A 26,491-nucleotide genomic window follows, 5' to 3' on the forward strand; every position below is an offset into this window, starting at 1 on the left:
CTCTATGTCTATATTTTCCAAGGAAACCTTGGGAAAATTTTCTCTGTGAACTAATGATGAAATTATCCCATGCCAAATAAGTCTTCCTTAATAAACCAGCATAATTATCAAAAATTAGACAAGTAATGAAGATAGATTTGAAATGACTAGTTTAGACTCAAATCCAATAAGATGCCAAACTTGGGATCATTCCCTCTTTGGTTTAATATCTGTTATATAGGAACTTTCACAGATCACAGATATAGTTAAATATACCAATCTGAGACAAAAAGTGAAGTGCCATAGACTAAACCACTGAATTGTATACCAAAGGGGTAAATATGTGCCCCAATTATCTTTCTCATTAATTATGAGTACATACACTCTGAGGTTGCGTTTAAATATAATAATGCAAAGTTTGGCTTATAACAGGGTGTGTTTATCAAGCCAACCATGTGCTAACACAAAACCAAAGTCTGGATTGACAGCTAGAAAACCAAATTCCTCCAAAATGGACATGATTTGCAATTCTTGGTCTCTGAGAAATGTAATTAGAGAAACCTCATCTCCTCAGGCAGAAAGATGAAGTCTACTGTGTACTAGTGCTGACTGGCTTTCAGTACAGCACTATGGAGATAACTTCAGACTCACCTGGTGCCTGTGTTATGAAGATGAAAACATATTTTTGTACCTTGCTGCTTATGTTTTCCCCCTTTCTTTCCTGTCCAAAGTTCCTTCTCTAGCAGTTTCTCTAGCTGCTTGAATTTTTAGAGGGACCTAACCCGACATGTTTGCCTTCTAATAAACCCTGGGGCATCTATCCTTTCTTTCAGAGTTATCAAAGAGCACTGCCCCTGATTCTCAATCAAACCCCGTACTCAAAACTGGGCTAGACCCACCAGAAACTATGAAGAGGCAAGGGAGCCAGAGACCACATAAAGTTTACTTTCTGCTAGCAAATTTCCCACTCATTTTTAAAGTTCGTTTTCCAGTGTATGATATATTTTTGTGAAATTTGCTAAATTTTTTCAGGCCCTTCAGAATCTCACTTAAAAAATTTTGACTCTACAAATGGAGAACATATGCAGCAATTAATGCAAAAGGATGAAGGGAAATTTACATTTGATTCAGTTGGTCATAAGAGAGCATCAAATAAATCAGGCTCTCAGAGTCAGTGGATACAAATTGAAGGCTGTTTCATAAGTCAATCTATTTGATGATAATTTGCCAATATATGAATTAACTGTATTAGCAGCTAAATAGATAAAACACACAAAAATAAACCAAATGTAAATGGCAAAATAGTTATTAGAACTAGGAAAAAGGACTACATTACTAACGGGAAATGTCTACAAAAATAAGCAAACTTTACCTGTCATCATCTTGTGAAAATCGCCTTTGCAAATCCTCTTTATTCCACTGTTCTTTTTCTTTCCCTTGCTCAGGTATATCTTGTGCTTTTTCCTCGTCTCCTGATTCTCTGTTTTGCTCCTTATTACTTGTTTCTGTGATCTCTGTCCCTCTCTCATTCTCATTAAGTCTTTCTTGCTTTACCTCCTCCTCCTCACGAACTATCTCTTCGCGCTTCTCCCCGTCTTGCCCTCCCTCTGCTACTCTCTTTGGCCTTTTGAAAGCAACACAAACCGAAGGCATGCAAATAAACACAAACAAGAAAGAAAAAGTCAAGGAAAAAAATGCATATGAAATTCAACAGAAATGTAAAGAAAACTACTGAAACAGAAATAAAAATTACATCTTTTAAACACTGAATACTTTTCTTTCCAGTGTTCACCAGGAGCAGCACTGTGTAAGCAACACTTAGTCATAATTATTTTTATAGTATATTTTCCTGTCACGAAGTTGCATGCAAAAAGGTGGTGGTCTCCATTACAGATTGTATAAATTAGCTTAGGTGCCCATCAAATCTAGAGGTCAGGTGATAAGTGAAAATTGTACTACCGTAAGTTACATTTATAAATTTTCTTGAGAAGCTGAGGAACTTTCCCATGCCCTCATAAAGGTGTCAGGAAAATGGGAGACCATCCTACTAAAAAGGTAATATCCTTTATGTATTCTGAATCACTGAAGTGTATCCAGCTAGGTAAAAACCCCTCCAAAATATTATTTTTCATATTCCTAGGAACATTAAAAAATTTAAATCCTCACCTACCCATCACTTTCATTTCAGTAAAGATAGAATAATAACAGAATTACTTTTTAAATAGCAAACATGAAAAAAATGACTGATGTAGCACATCAAGTAGTCTAGTAAGAAAAATGTTATATGTTCTATAAAACCTCTCTGTGCCAGTAGTTTGAATATAGACCAAAATATAATAGAAAGCGGTATGTTCAGAAGTTCTTATTGTCGTCACGACACATATTAACCTTTTTGAAGTAAAGGACTTTATGTTTACCCAAAGAAAATCAAAGACCTACAATATGTTTAGAAGAATGTCCTGCTAAAATCCCCTTACTCACCTGATTTTCTTGTTTCCTCTTGGCCGTTCTGATTGGACGGACATGTAGCTTGTGCTACTGAAACGAGAAGCGCTACTAGTCCTGGAAACCGCGGATATATCACTTACATCACTGTCCGAAGATTTAGTGGAAATATTATCTGCCCCTCTATGAGGATCCCATCCTGATCGGTACTGTTAACACAGATTGACAAACACGCAGAGGTTGTCAGTATTATTGCACAAAGCAATTATTAGCTTCTCCTACTTCAGCACTTTAATTGTCCACAGAGGATAGTGCAAAACCCCACTCAGTGGCATAGAAAACAAAAGCGAATGGCAATTATCCTAAAAGAAAAATTCAATTTATATGAAACCCTTGTTTTTAGCAAAGGCAATTAGAGCATTTTCACCACCCCCCAATGAAGGCCATTAAAACAGTTTCACAATAGCAATGGCCCCAGGGAAGAACATTTAGGTAAAATCTGGGAAATAAACATAATATAAGGAAGTAGAATTGTTTTATTCTGTACAAAATTTGAAAAAAAAGTGTGATAAAGTTGTCATTGTAACTTATTAAGACCAGTTTTAGTAGCCATCAATGTTCTCTGAAATCCATTATGCTCCACTGAAAACCTAGAGATAACGTAAAATCTAATTATTAAAACACTAACTTTTGAACAGAAAGTCAAGAAAAAAGAGAGTTTAAGTTTTGAATGGTTGCTGGAATTTTGATGAATCCTAGAAATACTAGAAAAGTCATTATTATTTACGATAGTTCAAACTTCCTGGAATTGAAATAATCGAATAGTTATCTGACCCAGCCAGCATGCAGGGTGTTATGGGTGTTCAAATATTCTGGCAAGTTGAAAACCATCATAAATGTTTTATGTTAATGACAGTTGGAATGTAAAAAAGAATAGACTTTAGAGTCTGGAAAACCTGGAGTAAGAAAAACTCTTACTAGCTGGGTAAACTTGAGCAAATTATTTGATTTTAAAAGTCTGTTTATAAAATAACAGGGAAAATATCTTCCTTTTGGGCCTTTGGAAATTAGAAATAGTACATGTCTGCTATCTAATTACATAAACAAATACAGAATTATAGCTGTATCATTACTAACTGATGGCTATTAGTGGGTTAAGAGAATATCTGCTAATAGATTTTTCTTTATTTATATGTACTTCAAACATAATGTTAAAACATCCTTATTTGGTCAGTTTTCCAATGGAGATTTTTCTAAGCATAGATACTAGCAAATTTCACAAAGACTTAGAAAGATGATTATCTTATATAAACAATTTACTGTGATTTGAAGAATCTTTACCTAATTAACCATCCTGTAAGAATAACAATTCACTGCAAATATTAGAGTGATATAAACATTCTGGCTAAGATAAATTGAATGGCAATAGGGTATAGTATAAACATTAAATCAGATTCAAATGATCTGGGATCCCCCCTCCCAGGATCTCTCAGTGTCTAGTTATATATTTTTGAGTTAATAACTGATTCTTTTCTTCAAATGTAAAATAAAGGGATTATTTTTAAGGCTCCATAAAGTTTTAATAAATCCATAATCTAGTAATATACATTCAAATTAGGTGAGCTGTTGGTCTTTATTAGTCCATTTTAACGTCCCACATTGTTGGATAAACTCTCAAGTATCAAAAAAATATATACACTTAAGTTCTGCAAAACTTGCTGCCTTGTTTTCAGGAAGTATCTATGTAAATAGAAACCACATGTTGATATTAAAGGTAATTATTTATTTACAGTGAATTTATTTGGAGAACATTTAGTCCATGATATGTTTCTCAAACTAAAGTCACTTTAAAAGACTAAAAACAATTTACTTTAAGTGACAGTGTTTTCAGCCATTGTGTAGAATAGCATTTTAATGGGTGGGTCCAACATTAAGTTAGCCAGTACACAGAAAATGTACTAAAGGCAGATGAAAAACCCTAAGTTTTAACTCTCGGAGGTAGTGAAAAATAATAATGTACTAAGGGTACACGCTCTGGAGTGAGACTGAATTCTTGGTCTGAATCTTGGCTTCACAAATTATTACGTTTGTAACCTTAGGCCAATTCCTTATGTAAGTCCAGTTCTCTATCTGTTAAAATATGGACAGCTGTGCCCACTTCCTAGGTTTGCTGCAACGATTAAACAAGATAATGTATGTAAAAAACACTTGGCACAGTATCGACTATAGCAAGTGTTTAATAAATGACAGATGATGATGATGATGATGTTGATGATGATGATGATGATGATTAGATAGTAGTTGAATACTGTTTTGGTATCTATTCCAGGTACATCTTCACTGAAAAAAATTTGAGTAGAACCAAAAATCAATATATTATTTTAAGACTCCTCTAAGCTACAGTAGGAATATAATCATTTCTACATACGTTCAAGAGGTTCATTTCAGAAAATATGTTGATAAAGAGAAATTAAAATATCAGACCAAACTTTTCCACTGACTCCGAGCATGCCCTCAAGTCTCACCTTCCCCATTTGACCAGCTTCATCCATATCCCATGACCTTATCAAGAACTATTAATTCCCAATTACAGGATCAGAAACAGCTTCACCTCAGCAGGAAATACATGACACTTCTTGGCTGATACAGAAGATGCCACATTTTTAATATTTGAGTCTAGTACTTTATTTTGATAATCAAAGCCAACTGGTTCCTGTGTATCCCATGTCTCCCCGATCGGTTCTTGTCTGATTGCTATGATTTCATTTCCGAATCCTACATTTTACTTGACTTTTGTATTTCACTAGTTAGGATTCTAACTTTGCATACTCTAACCTTTGTCTTTTTAAGTTGTCATGACTTTTGCCTCTGTTGCTATGATTCATAGGTGCATAGAGACTAGCCTAAGGCTAAAGAATTTTTTTTTTAAAACATTGCTCATATCTTTGGTTAAGACCTCTTAGATAAACTAGTTTGCTCAGCTAAAATTTTGGAGATGCAAAATTTAGGGAAAGATAAGATTCTACATACTATAGTTTTATGCTTTTATAGAATTCAACATGCTACCTCATGTTAAAGGGGTGCATTGTGTGCATGTGTAAGTGTGTTCATGTCTAATTTTCATACCCTCTACTAGAATATAAGCTCCTAAAGACCAGGATAAGATCTTCCTTATTCTTGTAACTCTCTTAGCACTTAAGAGTCAAAGATTTAATGTAATTTAAACTCTGAGGCTTAGTTTTCATACGAGTAAGACGAGGATAAATCCCTTTTTAAGGATTTTTGTGAGGAGTAAGAGCCATGATATATTTAAAATACCCACTAGTGTGCTTAGCACATAGCAACTGCTCATTTCCAGCGCCTAAAGCAGAAAGTCGTTAAATAAAAAGACACTGAATGGAAAAGTTTATATAAAGAATGTAAATTAGCTAAAAGCTCTAGTTTGATGATTCTACTACCTTCTTAAGGCTTGCATTAAGTGTATTTTTCTGTCTACTTCTAAGCAAATGAATATGTTTACTTTTGGGGTATGGTTTAAGTCTCCATTACAAATTTACACATGATAAACAGAATAAGAAATATAGAAAGTGAGAAATAATAAGAAAATATTTTTATAAAGAAAACTTCAGAAGAACATATTTTGAATAAATTTAGAATATAACATCTTCATATATACATACAACTCCAAAACCCTCCAGAAATCAAAGTAATAAATGACCTAATACTAGAGTTAACTTTTAAAACAATTCACTTTTTAAAAATGTTCTAACTGTATTTTTTATTTTTCTAAAGTATGGTAAACAAAAGTTTATAGTTTAACAATGAGATAGAAGCAGCTAAAGTTTTATTGTACCAAGGTAGTTATGAATGCAAATAAGTTCATTTATTTGGAAAATGGTTGGTGTTATTTTGGCCCTATATAATGAAAGATGTTTTCAACGATTAGCATGTGTTAGTTTACAGCTGACAGATGAACAATGGATGATATGCTCACCATTCTTTTTAATGGAACAAAAACAAAGAAGATTTATTGCATAGGATTATATGATCTCAGCTGAAAATTGTGCCCTGATTGGAGATCATTAAAATCTTGGAAGAGAGTAAGGAAGCTTTTCCCGACAGCATTTTGATGTTTTGTACATTACTATTAAGCACATCATGAACTAGAAAAATTTACAGGAAACTATTATTCTTCAGGATGTTCCAGACTCTAAAGAGTTCCTAAGTGGCCTAGAAAAGTTAATGTCCTCCTTATTCATCTAACATTAGTGGAAAGTAATAGCATATCATCAAAGCTCTATTAAAAGGAAAGTTACTATTAAAATTTTAGAATAATATTCTTGAGAAAAAAGTAAATTCAAATTTCTAAAATAAGATTTTCATTTTTCCAGTATACTTACTGGAAACTCTTAGATTAGGAAATTTCCTAGGTTGATTTCTCTAACAGCATTTCAGCAACTCAGGTGGTTTGAGCTTTGTACATGAACTTCTTGCACAAAACACAAGGGTGGGATTATGAGTTCCCTTGAGCATTACTTGTCTCTGATTTATTAAATTTCACCAGAAAACTGCAATTTGTTATCTAAAAATCTAGTCTGAGGATTGGTTATTACAAAATACCAGGCAGTAAAAAAGTCCAAGTCTGAAGAAAAGTAAGTTCTAGGTCATCAAGAAATCGTTGGAGGAATATTCATATTACATTCCGAGTAGATCATAACATTGGGGGGAAAAAGGGCAAACAATCTTAGGAACACAGGGAAGCTGAAGTTCTGGACGGGGCTCTTGACACCAGTCTCGGGGGCTCGGGGAGACAAGAACAGAGCAGGGGGACTCTTGGCACTGTGGTCAACAAAATGATCATGTTAGCAAGAAGATGCTGTCATTTTTGCTAACCAATCTTTACGGTATTTCAGATCATAATACCACAACTGCAGGGACTCTCCCTTTGAGGAGTTACTGCCAGATAATTTCCCTTTTGTCCTAGCCAAGGCTCTTATTGGTGCTTGATTTGAATGTTGTACTGTGTAAAAATTTATTAGAGATCATTTTGCTTAGATAGAACTCTTAAAGAGGGTATTGCATGCATGATAAAAATCTTTACTTGAGAGGGAGAAGAAAGTGAGGAAAAGCTACAGAAAATTGAGGGCTAATTTAAGATTTAGACGTGTAAACAATATTCTGCAAATGAAATCCCTGCTAGAAAATTCTTCCTTAATTCCTTCAAGGAGAATGAGTCACGGCCCTGAGCGTTCATAAGCTACTTTAGTCATGCTTTTCTTTATCATGTGTGTCTCTCTCACACACACACATAACGAAGTTATCTAGTTATCTATCTATCTTGCTAGATTTAAAATCTCCAAGGATAATAACTGTCTTAATATTTTAGCATGTATTCCCATTATCTACATCCTTGCCTGGCATATAGTAGCAACTCAATAAATGTTTAATGAATAAAAATGAGTGGAATGGTTGTTTTACCTGTACTGTATACTAGAGTATTATCTTGAGTAGGAAGTATCAGGTCAGAGTCTAAAATACTGTGATGATAGCTGAATAGAGTTTAGTCACCAGACCCTTTTATTCTCTGTGGTGGGTCTAGGCAGTGGTGTGCTGACATATGTTTAACAACCAGGTATCCAAGGGGAAAAAGTTCTGATTTACAGAGTCGGCTAATTTCTCAGGAACAAATACTCCCACCATGGCTGATTTCAAGTTACTAAGTATATACTGGTGTATACTACCAGGCATGGGGTTTAGAAATTCATGCACTGATTGTACGATTCACTGAGATTGATCAGGAGACAATGAATAAGGGACAATAAGATGTCACATCTGTAAAATTATTCATCCAGGGAAATGTTGTGAAAGATGGAACAATAAGAAGAGCTTAATGCGAAAAAACTGTAACAGTAAAAAGAGTAGCCATTAGCCTATAAGCCAAGACATACTAAAGAGCAGACTGTCTTTTGGTATGAGGAAAACTTAAGCTTAATAATTTTAAATTACTGCTAGTAGTCAATTATGACTGTTTCAATTTAGAGCTCTGTGGGAGCTCTGTGTCTATTAGTAATCAGCTGTTCTCATCATCTGTTATTTATTTCCATCAATTCCTCACAAGTTTTAGAAATGGAAAGGCCAGTTCTACAATGAAATTCTAGGTTTACAGATATCAGGTAGCTACAGAACTCATGCTTTTGCCCTTAATAAATGCACTTAGCACGTTCTTCCTCAGAATTCATAACTCCTCACTCATTTTAATCTACTGTTTACTGAAACTGTTCTCAAAAACAAAACCGACCAATAATATCCTAATTTACCAGCCAGGAGTGTCTTTAGTTTTTTTCTAGCTTGATTTTCCTGTTACATCTAATATTATTGAAGCCCTCTCTCCTTCTAAAATGTTTCCATAAATGGCTTCTCAGATACCATCACTAATGGTTTCTCACAAGTCTCCCTCACTATTCCTTCTTAATCTCCTTTGCCAGCTTCACTTTCCCTGACCTGATTTTAAATTATATTTTCCCCAAATTTCTATTGTTAGCCTTTTCTTTTCACTATGTATATCCCTTCTCCCAGGATGATCCAATCCATTATCTATGCATTTTCACTACCATGTAATGACTAATAAATCCTTATCGTCTGCTCTCACTTATCTCCCAAGCTTCAGACCTGTGTTTCCAGTTGCTAACAGGGCATCTTCCATATGTTGTTTGGCAGGTACATCAAATTCAATGTGGTCAAAGCCAAATTTATTCTCTTTCATCCCAAACCAGCTACTCATGTATCTCCCATCTCCTATAATAGGCTCAATATCAAACTAAAACAGAAAATTTCTAAGTTATCTTTGACTTCTTTTTTTTTTTTAAATAGTTTATCAAGTTGGTTTCCATATAACACCCAGTGACGACTTCTTCAATACTCTCCACTCTAATTAGGAAATATCACTTACTAATTTTATGTTAACAAATATCTGGATATTTAACTATTAGGGGCAGATGAACGGGTTCCTGGTCTTTCATGTAGGTAACTCAGGTCTACCACATCTATATATTGGTCTCAGTGGCTGCTGAATGCCTACCAATATTCTTTCTCTCTCTTTTTTTTTTTTTTTTTTTTTTTTTTTTTTTTTTTTTTTTTTTTTTTTTTTTTGTTTTTTGTTCTTACTAAAAGAATCCAGATTATTTCAGTAGTCCAACAACAAGAATGAAACCAAACGACTGCATTCTCCAGGATCTCCTGTAGCTAGGGTGATCACTGATGTGGGTCTGGTCTCTGTGATGTAAATAGGGGTTGGAGAGAGCTATTACTTTTCGGATTATAATTGCTGCTTCAGCTGGGATGGCCATTTGCCTTTCCCTCTTTGCTTTTTTTTTTTTTTTTTCTGATTAGAGTTTAAACATGGGCAGAAGGGCGCAGCATTCATTCTGTGACAGTGAGCAAGAATGTCCTACACTAAGAACAGGGAAGAGGAAGCTTGGCTCCTTAAACAGTAGTATCAGCTGTAGGCTGCTGTTTGGATTTCTTCAGATACTCTTGTCAGACTTTTTTGTTACAAACATGTGAATGCAAACCTGAATGATACACCTTTCGTTTTGTTCTGTGTCAGGGAAAATATTTTCAGACTTCATGGTACAAAGGTATGTTCTTTCACTAATAATATTGATAAAATCTATGACGTGGTCATCTGCTTTTGATGATAAGAAGCAATGTATCAAAATGGTCATAGGCTAAAGAGTTGAAATATACCTTCTCTCCTACTTACTGGTAGCTATGTAATCTTGGACAAGTCTCTTAACTTCTCTGAGTCTAATGTGAGCTTTAAATGAGATCACAGGTCTTGACACACAGTAAATATTTACCATGATAATAATGAGGCATAGTCTGTGATGAAATTAAAGAAGCTCTAGACTATGATACTTGGTTTTCATCAACATTTGGCTATTATCTCAAACATTTTGTCTTGACTTAAAAAAAAAAAACTTGAAAAGAGCTATGAAGTCTTTATAAATAAGTTCCTAAGTTCATATCTCATTTAAAAAATAAGGTAATGTCCTTTGACACCAGGTTGGCTTAATTTACTTGAAGTAGGATAACACAAACTTGACTTGGACATTCATGTTTTCTTATTCTTGAAACTATTAACCTAGGTTAGTTTTTGTAATTGTGCTTATATTTGGCATCAAGGAAAGTTAAACCAGAGAATGTAAAAACTCATGACTGTAACACTAATAATTATTAAAATTTGGATAGTTTTTATGGCTTACAAAGAATTTTCAAACATTTTCTATATTGTTTTCTCAGCCATCTATTGCTGTAGATATATCCACATGAAGAAAATGAGTTTCTTTTAACAACTTTAATGAGTCTTATATTTATTTGTATGTCCTTTATTTATTCAGTAATATCTCAAACAAATGTCATCTGAAATTTCTCCCTCAATCAAGAAGTATTCTCAAAGTCTGCTTTCTTAGACTGCTAAATATACAAATAACAATACCGCATTTTGATATATATAACATTTCATGTATATCCAAGATGACAGAGAGAACAGAATGCCTGCTGTTAGTTCAAACCTACAAGCCCAGACTTTTCTAAAAGAGAGAAGAGTAGTGTTGAAGCACTTACACCATCATCGTGACTAAATGCTTTTCCAAACCCTTGGATGAGAAACCTGTAAGATTTAGCCAGAATTAAGAAATATCATAAGGAAATGCTCCTTAGCCACAAGAATCCCTGACACTTGATCCTTTGCAAATATCTTTAAATATCCCTTGATATGGCTTAGTTTTGTAATTTTGAGAGAATATTTATAACATTTATTAGGATACAGGGTGGAGATATTCTAGATCTTGAGCAGCAAGCTAGCACCCCCCAATGTTGAAACAGAAATAAAACACAACAACATAGCATTAGGACAAAGGTCCTGAGAATGTGAAGCAGGCAGAAACACGACAAAAATGAGCGGAGTAGGGATATGGAGAGGGCTCCTTTTCAAATAAGAGTACCTTAGAAAGCATAGAGTAACTCAAGGTACTTGGATCTAAGAAGATCAGGGCTAAATAATAGCCCGAAAAACCATGAAGTGTTGAGAAACTTGAAAGGATCTGAGCATCGCCCTGACCTACCAAATTCAGAGATAGGGCAGATAGAATTACATTCTGTTCAAAATCTGGAAGAGGCCCACTACTCTCATTTCTTGTGTTAGAAGGTGCAGCAGCATTAGCTGGGTATGGATTAAGACTGTTTGGGATGAAGGTGACAGTCAAAACATGGTGAGGAGTAACATTTATATCTCGCTTAGATTAGAGCAGTAGCTTCTGAATAGGACTTTTTGTCTCTCATCTCCCTTACAAATGCATCTTAAGTATACCATTAGAATTAATGTCTGTTCATATTGGTGACTTCTTCAAGTATGTTCAAAGCCCATGTAGTTATAATGAAGAACATCCTAGATTTTTAACAGTGATTCAAAGCCCTCTGTAACCCAGTCCCAGCCAACTTGTGCATTCTGAGCTCCTAATATGTATACTGATTTGTTATATATTTCCATTCTAGGGAACTACTAGCTGTTCCTTAAACATACAGCTTGTGCTCACATGCTTCTACAACTTTGCTTAAGCTCTTCCTCTACCTGGCATGTCCTCCCCTCATGTATTATTCTATGAAGTATTCCCAGGTTTCTCCAAGCCAAATGAATATCCTTCCTTTGTTTCCTTTCATCCTCTCTTCTCTTTTCATGTCTCCCTCCCTTTCTGCCTCCATTTGTTCAGTCCTTCATTTTATTGCTATTCGTTTGATTGTTTCTCTGGAAACTTTTTTTTCTTTTAATGTTGCAGAACCAGATGCTAGAATTATAGCTAATCAGCTTCAGAGACATACTGGGCATGCAGTTTTGAGTTGCAGAAAAGAGAGAGCTACTAACCACCCCCTGAGATTACAAAATATGTTCAGATATACAAGAGGACCTCTATGTAGCCNAAAAAGGCCCAGGAAAGTTATTTGATGCTGAAACATACTTTTAGTTATTCGTTCATCACTGAGTTATTAAAAAGAAATCGCAATATTTTACGGTTGAAAGTGACCCCTAAGATGATATAATCTAGCTTCTTAATTTTAAGGATGAGAAAATTAAAAAACAGTGTAGTGATTAACTAAGTTTATGCAACTTATTAGTATTGAGGTCTTTCTATTTCTTTCCATTAAAAAATGTGTTAACTATAATTTCATGTTTAATGGGATACCAGGCAAGCATATGTAGAACCTAAGTCATTTCTGTTTAAAATATTCACAGTTTTAAGTATATATTTTAAAATAAAGATTTTCTTCATTTTCTGAAAAATTTAAAATTTTACCTAAAATGACATGTATAATCAGAATACAAAAACTGTATAAAAGTAACAATACAGCACTACTTATAACTATATAACACTACTTATAACTATAACTGGATAGATCTTAAGCAAATAAAACAGTGGCTTGCAAACTAATAAAAAGATAAACATATTTTATGTCCTACTGAAATAACCCCTTTACATTCCATTTAAAATCAGGTCATCTTTTGGGGTGAGGCAGAAAATGGCAATGGGCTTAAAGTGAGATGTTCTTATATGACTGGACCTTGAAGACTGTTAGCTTTGCTGTGAGTATACCTAGTCATGATAATGACTTGAAAAGGACCAATCTTAAAATCACAGCCATTTCTTTGTCAGTCAGGAAGTTGAACTGAACTAATGTATTTTTGTTCACCTGTGGGAATGAAGTTCAACTGTAAGGTTTTTCTTTTACCTCTGTGTCACATGTATAATAAATAACAAAAATAACAACCATTACTGGGTGATCCCATGTGCAAAGCCAAGTTCTGTATCCTTTTATACACACTATTTCTACCTCTTGAAGTTATTACCAGCAAAAAGTTCTTTCTCTTATAGGTTAGCTCTATTATTTTCAGATTGAGGTATTATTTTGCAATCTTCAAAACTGATGAAATAGAAATAATCAAAATTCCATACTTAGGAAAACATTAGTACATTTATTTTGCTAATAAATAATATCCTTCCAGTTGAAGAAAAATTACAACTAATTTTTTTGTGTTCATGAACAAATTATTATATAAGAAAGGTGTAGACATGTTCAAATTATAATTAGCCAAATTAAATTGAAATTATAGGTGTAGGATAGCTCCGTGCTCCCTTAGTTGACTGACTGCCTAATTCACTAAAGGTTTTGAATTGAGTGTCAATTCAAATCTAGCTGTCAAATATTTCAAGTGAAGTAATAGGCAAAAATATTATACATATAAATTCATTCTCTAAAACATATTTATTATGCCATAAATTAATTAAAAATATATAGGTTCAATCCTTTGTGAGAATATATCTAATAGAGAGTCTAACACTGATCAGAAATTATTGATTCAATTAGATGAAGGAAATGAAATATAGACTATGTACTTCAAACCTCATTTAAAATATTAGGCCATGAAATGAAATGATTTAATTAACTAATAATGAGGTTGACTAAAAACCAAATGTTAATAAATAGTGTTTTTCAATGCGGCCTTCAAAGTGCCATGTAGCACTTTATAGATTACAAGGTTCCTCAGTTTTTACACATAATAAGTCTGGGTTGTGAAGAACTATTGGGCAGTTTATCTATCACTTAAGTGGTAGAATAAAAATTAGAGCCCAGATCTTCTAATTTTTTCTGAGTATTCTTCCTACTATGACTAGACATAAACCAATAACTAAATGCCCATTAGAAAGTTTGCTTCCAATGGTGATGCAAAAACCTACCCAATACCTTCTCCCAAAGTTCATAACTTGTCCTTACCTTGGTACAAAATACTTGACATTCACCTCCTCTAAAGCTTTTTCCAAACATAAGCCATCCTTGACACACTAGCTTTCTCTCAGCACTGATGTCCATATTCATGCATAGAAAAATATTCCATTGAGTGCCTATTATACCCAAAGCAAAGTGCCTGCCACTAGAGAGACTACCAAGATGAAAAAATATAGTTTCCACTCTCAAGATGATAAGAAAATAAGTAAATAATTATCACATAAGCCAGAATATATGTATTTTAGGAGATGATAAATGCCATGGTTGTTCAGAAGGCATATATGTTTTCACAACTCTGTTGTTTTGAATATTCTCATACTTGTAATTTTTTATGTGTCAATACCTAATCTTCTAGATTATATGAAATTTGAGTTGAAAATAATGCTCCTGCCCTATTTATCACATTTTCTTCCTTCTTTATTTCCCGTATCTTCCTTGATTTCATAAAGTAAGAGTTCTTTCCTCTTCCCTGTAAGGAATTCTAGTTAACAAGCCAGCAGCTGTGGAGGTTTGATGAAAGCAAAGGTGAATGAATGAGTGAAATTTTTCTGGAGGTAAAAGAAAATGTTTCCTCTACGTATTCTTGGGCAATATATAAAAAGAAATTATGCTCTTGGCAATAGGAGCTATCATCCATAGACTGACCCTTTTAGCAACAGGGAGTTGAATACAAATTACTTAAAATTCTTTTGTCAGTTTTTAGCAACACTGTATTTATTGAAAAGGAAGAAATCATAATCTCTTCTGTAATTTTATAGTATTCTATAACTTATAAAGTGCTTTCTTGTTGCCTCAAATGACTTCTCCATAATTAAAAATATCCTTTTCATATTTCTTGGCCTGACATGTGGTTATACAGTAATAGGTGGCGATTAACAAATATATGTAAAGAAAAAAGACCCATGGCTTGAATGTCAGAATAAAATTATGGTCAAGAAAACTATATTTAAATTTAAATGTGGTTTTATCACTAAGCAAAATAATTTAAAAACTGAACTTGCAAACACAAAAAATATTTCATCTCCTAGGATATCACAATGTAGTTGGAGAAAGAGAAAAAGTAACACAATTTTAAACAGTTATAGGATTTGAAACAAAATAGCGATAGTGACTTGCTTTAAAAAATCTATTCATATTATAATCAAATACACTTTTGTAAGGCAGCAAAAGTGATTTTAAAAGACCATTAACTGCTTGTTAGAAATACGTTATAGTTGAAATGTGTAGCCCCCAAATTCACATAGTGTAGTCCTAATTCCTCATACCTCAGAATGTGACTGTACTTATAGACAGGGCCTTTAAACAAGTAATTAAGGTAAAATGAGGTCATATGGGAGAGGGGAGTCCTAAGCCGATTCAGAGAAATGACCTTGTGAACACACAGCAAGAAGGTAGCCATCTGTAGCAGAGGACAGCAGTCTCGGAATAAACCAAACCTGTCAACACTTTGATCTTGGACCCCAAGCCTCCAGAACTGTGAGAAAAGTAATTTCTTTTGTTTAAGCTATCTAGTCTGTGGCATCTGGTTGTGCCAGTCTTAGCAAACTAATACAAGATGTTGACAAAAAAGGAACCTAAAGTTGGAAACTTTAGAATTCAGATTACTCACACATAAAAATATCAAATTTCTAAAATTCCACAAGAATTATTTACCATCAAGTTTTTAACTGTGGATCTTTTACATAAAGTGAAGTATATTTGTATTAGTGAGACAAGGAAGAAATGAATAGCTATTGCTTCCATGAGCTAAAATATGGAGAAGAGAAATTCTCCTTTGCCTCAGACCTCTAGGGTGTGTATGTGTGTGTGTGTGTGTGTGTGTGTGTAGATAACTTTATGTGCAAAAATATTTTTATTCCTCTCTTTAAATTAAAGTAGAAGTACATCCAGTTTGCTAGGGAGTAGAAATGGCAAGAAAAACAACTTTGGGTAAAGATTTGACTAAAATAATACAACCCTAGTCAATATTTAGACTTTTAAAATTATCATTAATCTTTATACTTTTGCTCCGTTTCCACCCATAGATTTTTAGGGTTACCTTAAAGATATGCTTAGCTGTACTTAGTAGATTGTTGATGGCAACAAATACAGACCTGAGCCCTCAAGGGCTTTGGTATGAGCAAGTTATCTGTTGGAAATGATTCTTCTTTCTCTTCTTCTTCCTCCTCCTCCTTATCATCATCACCACCATCATCATATCACAGCCAACATTTATGTATCCCTTACTACATTCCAAACTCTGTTTAAGAGCTACACATATGCACATACACAGATTTAACCTTGACAACAATCCTATGAGGTAGGTACTATATTATTAGCACATCTTCCAGAATAAGAAACCTAGGTGCAAGGATGTTAACTAACATGTCCAAGGCCATTCAAATATTGACAGGTAGGATTTGAACCCAGGCAGTCTGGTTTTAGGATCCAGTCTATATTTAATCATAGTCACTAAAAACAAACTGAAGAGTGACTAACAAAACTGGCTATGTATTTCTATTACTGTAATTAAGACTTCAAAAGTTGTGCTATAAACATGGCAGCTACTGTGGTTATGAATAACACACACCAATAGCAAGAAGGTGTACTTCCAATGACCCTTTTTCCCATGATGATACATTGATCATCCTTCCTTTATTTATCTCAAAGGTAAAGAAGAAATTATACAAATGTATACGGAAAAAGCTTTGGTTAGTTTTAAACTCTAATTTAGTGAATATAATATAATATAAATGAGAAATCTGCCTTCACTAACATGAATAAGAAACTATGGAAGAGGAAAAAGAGAATGTAAAGGACTTTAAAATATTATTTTATCTAGTTCCTCTTTCATTTTAATTTCCAACTCTCTTTTCATGAGGGTTACACAGTCATTTGAAAATTTTGAAGGTGAGACTGAAGTCATTTGAATCAGGCCTCGATAAGATTACCACTAACATCTCTTGTGTCTGGCTCCAAGACAAGCAGCTAGACAGTCCAGAAGGGTACGGCCTAGTTTGAGGGTAGGAAGCAATCTAAAGCATGCACTACTCGGACAGAAGCCATCCTCAACTGGGGAAGGAGGGGAGAGAATATTAAGAAATGGCAAGACCACCTATAATGGCTTTCTCAGAACCTTGGCGGCAAAGTTTGGTAGTAAGAATGTTTCCAGGCAATGCGACTTGTCTCTTTCTTCCTATGCTCCCATATGAGCAACTTCACTTAATTCCAGAAGTTTCTCTTGGGATTTTGCTATCGATGTTGAAGCCACCTGACTGCAGGGTTATAAAGAAATGAGGATGACACAGCAGAATAGAAGGGTAGAGAAAGGGTGTATGTCACTGAAGAAATCCAAACGCAGCCACCGGCATTCTCGCTGTGGTATCTTCATCAGTAAGTGGTAAGATTCCTTGACCTGCCCAGGGATGGAGACCACAGGTAGGTGGTCTTAATTCTGATTTTTAAAAGTGAAACCATTCTATCAGATATTTGGCTAAACAAAGCCTATCAGAGTTTCTTGAAAATCTGAATCCTACCTGTCTTTATGACATAATAAACTGCTTCTTCCAAGAAAGGAAGCTTCATTACTTCTTCTGGGACATTTTATCTTCCTACTTGGGGGCCCTGCAGAGTAGAGACTGAGTTACTGAGATCACTCCTGTTGGAATTCTCCTGCTCTATTCCAGAGGATCCCCCCTCACTGACACTGGCACAGCGGGGTCTGTTCTGGGTGCTTCAGCAGCGATCCCTCCGGTGGCCACAAAGTCTTCCTCAAGTGTTCTGTTGCTGCCAGAAAGTCCACTTTTCTGCTTAGGCCAAAAAACATTTTTCCCAAGCATTTTATTTCAATCCCTGTTACACAATTAAAACCTCCATTTCCCAATGTAGATCCCAAAGCCTGGTTGAACAGATAAAGAAACTGAGAATAAGGGGTTAACCTACCCAAAGTCACCCAGGGGGAGTTTGCTGGAGTCCAGGCAAAGTACTCACCTACTACACTACACTCATATACCATTGTCACATTTTGATGACCCGGAATCTCCAAGTACTAACATCCAACTTATGTGGCCCCTCCTAACCTGCCCCAACCTGTCTCCCTTTTCTCGTGTCCCTATTGCCTATGTCTTGAAAGTCCATTTAAAACACTCAAGGCTGGCACTGAATGTATATTCTCAGCGTAGAGAAGAGACAAAGCCTAATAAAAGGGCACAGTTTAGTTAACAGCTGTGACCTATTTGTCAAAAATACTTTGTTTTTAGCTGCCTGAGGTGGTTTGTTTTTTTTGTTTTGTTTTGTTTTTTTTTTTTACATTGGTGTTGCCTGCAATTCCATCAATGTGTTAGTTGTATGCAAAGGTTTTTTAAAAATGACACTATTTCTGCATTGTGTTATTCATATTATAATGTAAATTACTTTAGTTGGATAGCTTTCCTTGTGACAGGTCTCTTTGAAATTGGTGAATGGGTCCTTAAAGGACTAAAGTCCTTGGAACAAAGGGACAAGTACTAGGGTCAGGTGTGCAAAATGAATGAAGAAAAACTCTTCTTTCTCCATTGTCCTCTGCTCCCAGAATATGAATTCAAGCTATTAGATTAAGGGCTAAATGGATTAATAGAGACCTCTGGTCCACATTTGAAAAGTTCTGGGAACTACTTAATCCTAGGGAGAGAAATTAAACAGAAAATTATAATATAATTTTATATACAGCACTTATGCTATAATTAAAGGTATTCTGAGATAATTTTGTGAAAACATTACTATCATTAAAAAAGAGCATTATTTCTCCAGAGTTGAGCTCCAAATAGATACTGCGCCAAAAAACTGCATAGCATTCTCTATTGAAATGTTAGGGGCGGCCCTTATAAAAAATATCTTATGGGATCATTTAAAAATAATAAATATGGCTAGCTAAAAAATAAACATTATACATTTAAATAAACATTATCAAATTCTCCATATTAATTTTCATATATATATGCACATATTGTTTGACATTTTGTAATAATATAACTCACAGAACGGTAGTATGGGTAGGGTCTATGCCAAATCATATTTTGCACTGTTGCACTGTTAAATTTATTAGACAAATCACCTTTTCTCTGAACCAAAGGAGAGCAGAAAATATTGGTTTTATAGAAAAAAATCAAAGTTGATCTTTAAATTTCTGTAGAATAGACGAGTTAAACCTGGATGAAGAGAATGCAATAGACATGTGAAGGTGCACTGGCTACATAGTTAAATTCTGTTTTTAGGGAAAATCCCCTGTAAAATCATCCACTGATTACACAGGAATCATGTCTGCACATGCTTTGTACTGCTCTTACTAAGTATAAATTCTCTGTCTTCAAATTTCCTCGTATGCTTAAAATATTCTTAGATAGACAGGAAGTTAATAGCTGTTGCTCTACAGATGCTTTCAAAGTGAGTTACTAAGGAGATTTTTAAAAATCTAGTAAGAATTGTTTACAACTATCAGTGCAAAAACCTTGAAAACTTCAGGGAGGCAATGCCAGTTAAAATGTGGCATGTGTAATTAAAAAAACACTTCACTAACATAAAATTAGATCCCACCAAAGTTTCTTAATAGTCTCACTGAAATTTCAGGAATATAGCTCAGAAGTACAGCTTCTGCTCCACCTCTGCTGAGGTTTTGAATTCGATTTTACTTTTCTTGAATTCGAGAATTAGATTATATATGAATACTAGTTTCCATGACTCAGTGGTCTTGTGCACTTAGGTAGATTACTTAACCTTTTGGTATCTTAGTTCTCTCATTTGTTAAGTTGTTTTTGTCAAGAATTAGACCTAATGTATTAAAGCACATAGCTCAAGAGCGAGCCTTAAGTTAATACTTGTTATCAAATAAGGAAGAAAAGAATAGGAATATAAGCTATATTTATATTTAATTATTTATGAATAAAAAGAATGATGCTGTCAAAAATTTTAATCTAAGAAACCATTAGTATGAAAATTAATAATAGCTATGTTTACCCTTGACTGAAAAAGTATCTTCTGTAATTTTCTTTTTGATCCATGACAGAGGAAGATCAAGTTAAGGATGATGGGGAGATAGATGATGCAGCGAAGATAGTTGTACATCAGTAAATAATTTGTAGTGTAATGAAACAGAGTTGTGTTTTGAACCCTTAAAAAAGTTGTGCCTTAATGGCTTAAATATACTTTTAGTTAGGCTGAATGCCTAACTTCAGTAATAGAAAACATAATGATAAGTATTTGATATTCAAGTGCTAGGATATTATAAACTGTAAGCACCTTGTAAAGGTGTAAGATCATCTAGTATCGAAACAATGTGTCCATTTTTTAATGACATCATTCATTGTGGCTTTTATTAGTGGCTAAGACCCCAATAGGGGAAGTCAACTTATTCAGTTACCTAGAAGTAAATTTTACAAGCAGCTCACCTTAGAGCAGTAGTTCTCAAACTTTGGTCTACACCAGAATCACCTGGTAGGTTTGTTAAAATACAGGCACCCCACCCCCTGAATTCTGATTAAGTAGGCGGGCTAGAAAATTGCATTTCTAGAAGTCCTCAGATGATGATGCCACTGGTCTGGGACTACACTTTGAAAATCACTTCATTATGGAGTATTTACGAGATTATATTGCTTAATATAATTAGCTCTTTGCCAAGATTTAAAATTTTTCTAACTTAAGATAATTGATAACAAAGTTATAAAACTTTGAAGATTCAAGAATTCGTGTATTTATGAATTGGAATGGGATCAAAACTTGAAAAATCTCTGGAGCCATGCCTATCGTGTTCCATGGTCCATCCTCCTGTAGCAAATTTTTGTCAGTATCTATAACAAGAATCACTGGTATTGTTTCTAAGGAACTTGTTTTTATTAAATAAACAATGTAGATCATACAATTGACCCCCCTTCCCTGTCTGCCTGTGCTGTTTTCTAGGAAAACACGGGCACCATATATGTTTCACATGTAGAAGTTATATAGGATCTCACACTATTTTGTTCACAAACTTTACTTCTAGTGTTACTGCTTTTTGCCTTGACTCATCCATCTCTCCATTGATAATATTATTGAGAGTGTTCTATGTATTTTAAAATATCATCTATATTCTTTCCTAAAGTATATTGGGAGATAAACAAATAAAACAAATTTGGTGTTAGTTGAAGACATATTCCTATAAGTTTTAATATCTTATTTTATAGGGCTACATGCCTTGATTTTTGGATTCTGTAAAATGAATAAATGAGACACTGGAGTAGAAAAGATGCCACAAAAGGCCAAGTGCATCTATTTAGCCCTAAGAAGAAATAAAACAAAGTCTGGGAAGACACAGATATCATTTCTGACATCAAGTTCAAAAGGTTAGAAACGTATCTGAAGTAGTATATCACTACAAAACTATTTTCTATGACATCCACTGAACCTATTTGAAGTTATTCATATTTTTATTTTAGAACAAAAATTCTATAAGTTTAGGGCCTGCTTAGTAAAGGCAAGTCTGTTTTTATTTGTCTTGAATTTACCTTTCTCTAGCTTTAGAGCTATTTCATTTCCAGCACACCAGAGTTCCATGATGAACAATTCTACATTCACCATGTGAGTATTCATGTAATTTGAGGAAGAGATTGGTGGTTTGGAAGATGATATGATGTAGGAATCTATCTCTGCCTGTTCTGGGTTGTACAGTGGGGAAACTAGACACCGGTGCTACCTACCACATATGCAGAGCCAACCTAGCCAGTTATGCTTTACTTAATAAGTCTTTTTAAAAAAAAAAAATTAAAATGTTTTTATATATTTCTGAGAGAGAGAGACAGAGTCCGATGCAGGGCTCAAACCCACGAACCGTGAGATCATGACCTGAGCCGAAGTCAGACGCTCAACCGACTGAACCACCCAGGCATCCCTACTTAATAAGTCTTGACTTCATCAAAGAATGGAGTATAATGGAGAGAAACTGAAGGTTAAGTAGGTAAGGATAAAATAGACCTACGTGTATAAAAATCCAAACTGCTCTTCTCTAATACACAGATATACAGACCATAAGTATTGCATGGCTGCAGTGATTACATTACTAAATCACAGAACACATAATAAAATGTTGTAAGTTTTCTATTTCCATTCTCTTATTAAATCTTAAATACGTATATCAGAGAAAAGTCTCTTCATGACTTTGACCAGGAATGATATCATGAATCTAAAAATGTTTTGAAAATATAAAGGCAGTGAAGGAAGAGTCTCCCCTGGTAAATCTATTCCCAAAAAGTAGCTCAAAAAGATTCTCAATAAAAAACCTTTTGAATTCCTTATAATAGCTCATGTGTATGTATTTTATTCTAATAACTCATTAATAAGCCAGATTCAACTAAAATACAATGAAATTGAAAAAAAAATTCCTAGGTATGGGAAATCCACAGCTATTCTTCCTAAACAATTTTGAGGGTATTAGGGTCTTTTAGATTTTATAAAATAAAAAATTCTAAAAGGTTAGTTCTTCATATCATTTAAGATTTTCGTTTCTTTAATCTCCTATATTATACAATGATTTTTTTTGATAAGACAATTTCTATCCTTAAAAGTTGAAATGTAAACACATTATAAATTTTAGCATTTAATAATAATCATGGGGCAACTGCATTCTATGTTCGTGTCTAACTAATCTGAGTCCAGAAGCTGAAGAGAATCTAACAGTTTCATATGATTGATTATTTTACAACTTTTAAAAAGAAAAATGTCTTGCCTTTGAATGGTAATCTTGCTCCAGTCTGGGGTCTGATCCGGCTACCTGTTTGTATTTGTTAATTTTCATTTGGCGATTTCTCTCCTCTATATCCATAGCACCTATCGAGTAGAAAAAAACCCATAAAATTAATGTTCAGTTCTTATTTCTGAGCCCCACTTACAGGATGTATAATAGAAGAAATGCTAGGCTGATATACTACTTTCATTCAAGGTAGTACATACAAATTAAATGTCATATATTATTTCTTGAATTCATTTAAAGTATTCAATTTGGTGAATAAAAGCATGATGACTAAGTATGTAAAAAAAAGTTTTAATCTGAATAAAATGTAAATGAATTTTAACAGAACAACCAATCTCAACTTGAGAGAAAACACTTCTGGTACATGTATGCCCAGGAGAATATATTTGATAGCACATAAACTTGACAACAATAATACTAGAAAAACTTTAGCTTATAACTCATGAGGATTTGCCTTTGTTTACTGAAAAATAGTTGTAAGCCTAATTGGTTTCAAATACAATTTTACAGTTGTGTTCAGAAACCATTATCATAAACTAGCCCATGTGTTAAAGCAGGCTGCCCAGGCTTACATATGGATCTTTGGAACATGAATTTTCTAGAACTAGGACCAAGAAAGAAGCACTTGGAATAATACTCCTGAGAACATACCATGCCAGTAAAGGCACTGAAATCATTTCAGAAAAAAAAAAAAACAAAACAAAACATGGGAGGGGGTGAGAAAGCGAGATGGTAAGCCTATTATAAAATAAGATTAATAGTCTCTATAACAGGTCCTACCTACAAACACATCAATTGTAGACATCAAGAGGGTCTTTAAAAACTTTGCTTAGAACAAGAACTAAATGCAGTTAGCAAATCTTAGCAAACATGAAAAAAAATGTCCTTCAGGTATATTTATAGCTTTTATTAAAGAGATTTTATAGAAAAATACCATTTCTCATAAATATGCATAATGGAAAAACAAAATCTCAATTGTATACTACAAATCTACAAACTGGGAAAGATAATCACAGCTTACTGGGCTCAAATGGGTAACTACAACAAACTACTGTGTGTAAATTCATAACTACTGAGTGTGGGTAGAAATGTACACATCCACACATATGCCTTTTGCTTACCATCATAACTTTTTAGAAACTGCAGTAAAGTGTCCCCATTCATAAGTAAGTATTTTTATAGTCATCCTGAAACAAATCTCATTCTATATCAGATAATTCTTGTTAGTAACAAATTCTGAGTAAAAACCTACTAAATTAAAACAAGATACAAAAAGAAAAACCTCCAAAAAAGAGTAATAAAATCTTGAATAAAAGAATGTATCTTGAATAAAAGAGTCTATACCCCATGGCCTCTAAGTATAACAGCAAATTTAAGTCAACCATTCAATAAAGTGAGCCAAATTGTTCTTTTTAAGAGTCTTGTTTTAATAATGATTTGATTAATTCTGTGCCAAATTATAAAATAGGGAATAGAAGAATCATGTTAATATAAATTGAATGAAACATAAAATCAAGTGAGTGCCTCCATGATATGAATGTGAAATACAGTCAAGTATAAACGTCTACTTCTCTATTAAAATACAACTCTGGGATTGTTTGTACCTCCAGAGATATTCTCAGGAAAATATATTTATTTTCTTCAAGGGCAAAGGAAAAAAAAAAGCCATCCTCGCATCAAAAAAATTATGTGTACATAAAGAATATTAACTAAATTGAATGGGAAGTTCTTTTAAAAAGTTTCATTTTGATATCACAGTAGCAAGATAGTATATTAATACAAATAGCACCAATAGACAAAGAAATTAAAACACATTTTACATATACATATATAAATTTATGTACATACATATAGATATACACATACATACATACATATATATACATTTTCTAATATTTAGACTATTTTCTGGACATCAGCCTCCTATGAAACTACATTAAACTCTTTAATTCCTAGGTAGTAGTGTGATATAACCTGGCAGGAGTTGACAGGCTTGTTCTGTAAAGGGCCCAAAAATAAATATCTTAGGCTTTGCAGATCATATGTTTTCTGTCACAACTCTGCGATTGTAACATGAAAGCAGGTATAGACTGTGTACACACAAATGAGTGGCAATGTTCTATTAAAACCTTATTTACAAAGCAGGCAGAGGGCCAGATTTGGTCTGTGGGCCATGGTTTGCTGATCCCTGCATTAAAGCATAATGCTTTGTTTTTTTTAAAGTCACACTGATTTAATATTGCTTTGTAAAAGAGCCTTTCTCCTCAGTAAAAGTTTAAAGATCTTGTAGAATCAGGTTTTTGGAACATCACTTATATTTAACAGATCATTGAGGGGTCTAAGAAGAATATTAATCTGTATTTGTTCTATGTAAACAAAGATGCAAGTAGAGTGATATAATTATTTAAATATGTTATCAACTAAATTCCAATCGCAAACACATCTCTTCTCCAGACTCAATTATCATCTATAGATAGTCCTTAAACGAAAAAAATTCTTTGTTAGAGCCTTAACTAATAATCTCTCAAGTGACTACCTTAGTGGATATACAGTCAAGAAACTTGGATAAATATATTTTTAGCTTAGAACTTTAAATTCTCCCAGGAGGCTAATCCTTAGGACAAACCAGACATTCCTCTCTCCAAAACTATTTGGCTCCTATGACGTGTTCCATTCCTTTTCTACATTTTTATCAACCTCATCTCACTTCACAAACAATAATATCCTTAGAGAGAAAAGCATCCTACTGGTAAAGAGATCCGTTATAGGAAACATAAAACTGTCTTCTGCTGAAACTTCCCAAATAATTAATAACAACATAAAGGGTAGCTTTAACAAATCTAATTGATTTTCATAAAATATATAGAGATATAATAAACGTAATCTGAACATAAAATATTATCTGAGACAATTTCTGAAGTTAAAGAAGTATATTATGCGTATAGTAGAAACATATTTTTAAAAAATTAAGTATACTTTGCCGAACTATCAAGGAAAGGAAAAAAATTACTTTTGGTACCTATCGTATTGAACCCTAGTTTACAAGACTTTTCTTGTAAGGAAATACAAAGTCGAGAGGCACAAGACGAAACAAAAGAAGATTTACAGACTGCAATGGTGACAATGACAGAATTCACATATTCCAAATGAACAAAGCTTAAAAGGGCCAAATGCTAAAATCAGCATTTAGTTATGTACCAAATGAATGCAATAAAGAAAAAGGTACAACCAGTGTATGTAGCTATTTGCTTACTTCTCGGTGACAATCGCACAGGAGAAAGCATGGTTATGTGTCTCTATTTTCTAGTTTCAGTAGGGTAGACTACAAAAACAACTTACTGATACCTTTCACTAGTCAGAAGAATATGAAGATAAATTGTTAAAAATGACTACATAAGATATAATGAGATAAATAAGAATAAATTAAAATATATATGAGATAAGTGAAAATGTAGTATTTTGTTACATTATTATTTTATTTTCAAATGCAGA

General features: G+C 33.7%; 1 protein-coding gene across 24 annotated transcripts in view; it reads right to left on the minus strand.

Moving 5' to 3' along the window:
• Nucleotides 1-26,491, minus strand: part of RIMS2 (regulating synaptic membrane exocytosis 2) — a 598,980-nt gene that overhangs the window by 125,321 nt on the left and 447,168 nt on the right. For 10 of the 24 annotated variants that reach the window (XM_077748247.1, XM_077748245.1, XM_077748250.1 and 7 more), the window contains 2 exons: nucleotides 22,976-23,076; nucleotides 2,461-2,633 (listed from right to left, as the gene is read on the minus strand). The exons of 13 other annotated variants lie outside the window; for them this stretch is intronic. In XM_077748247.1, coding sequence (XP_077604373.1) covers nucleotides 2,461-2,633; nucleotides 22,976-23,076 — 274 coding nt within the window. Of the gene's footprint in view, nucleotides 1-1,351; nucleotides 1,604-2,460; nucleotides 2,634-22,975; nucleotides 23,077-26,491 lie in introns of all 24 variants that reach the window. One more of the 24 variants, XM_077748244.1, reaches the window with a different exon arrangement.

The sequence above is a fragment of the Crocuta crocuta genome, unplaced genomic scaffold, assembly GCF_008692635.1.
Source record: "Crocuta crocuta isolate KB4526 unplaced genomic scaffold, BGI_CrCroc_1.0 scaffold39, whole genome shotgun sequence".
Lineage (NCBI taxonomy): Eukaryota > Metazoa > Chordata > Mammalia > Carnivora > Hyaenidae > Crocuta > Crocuta crocuta.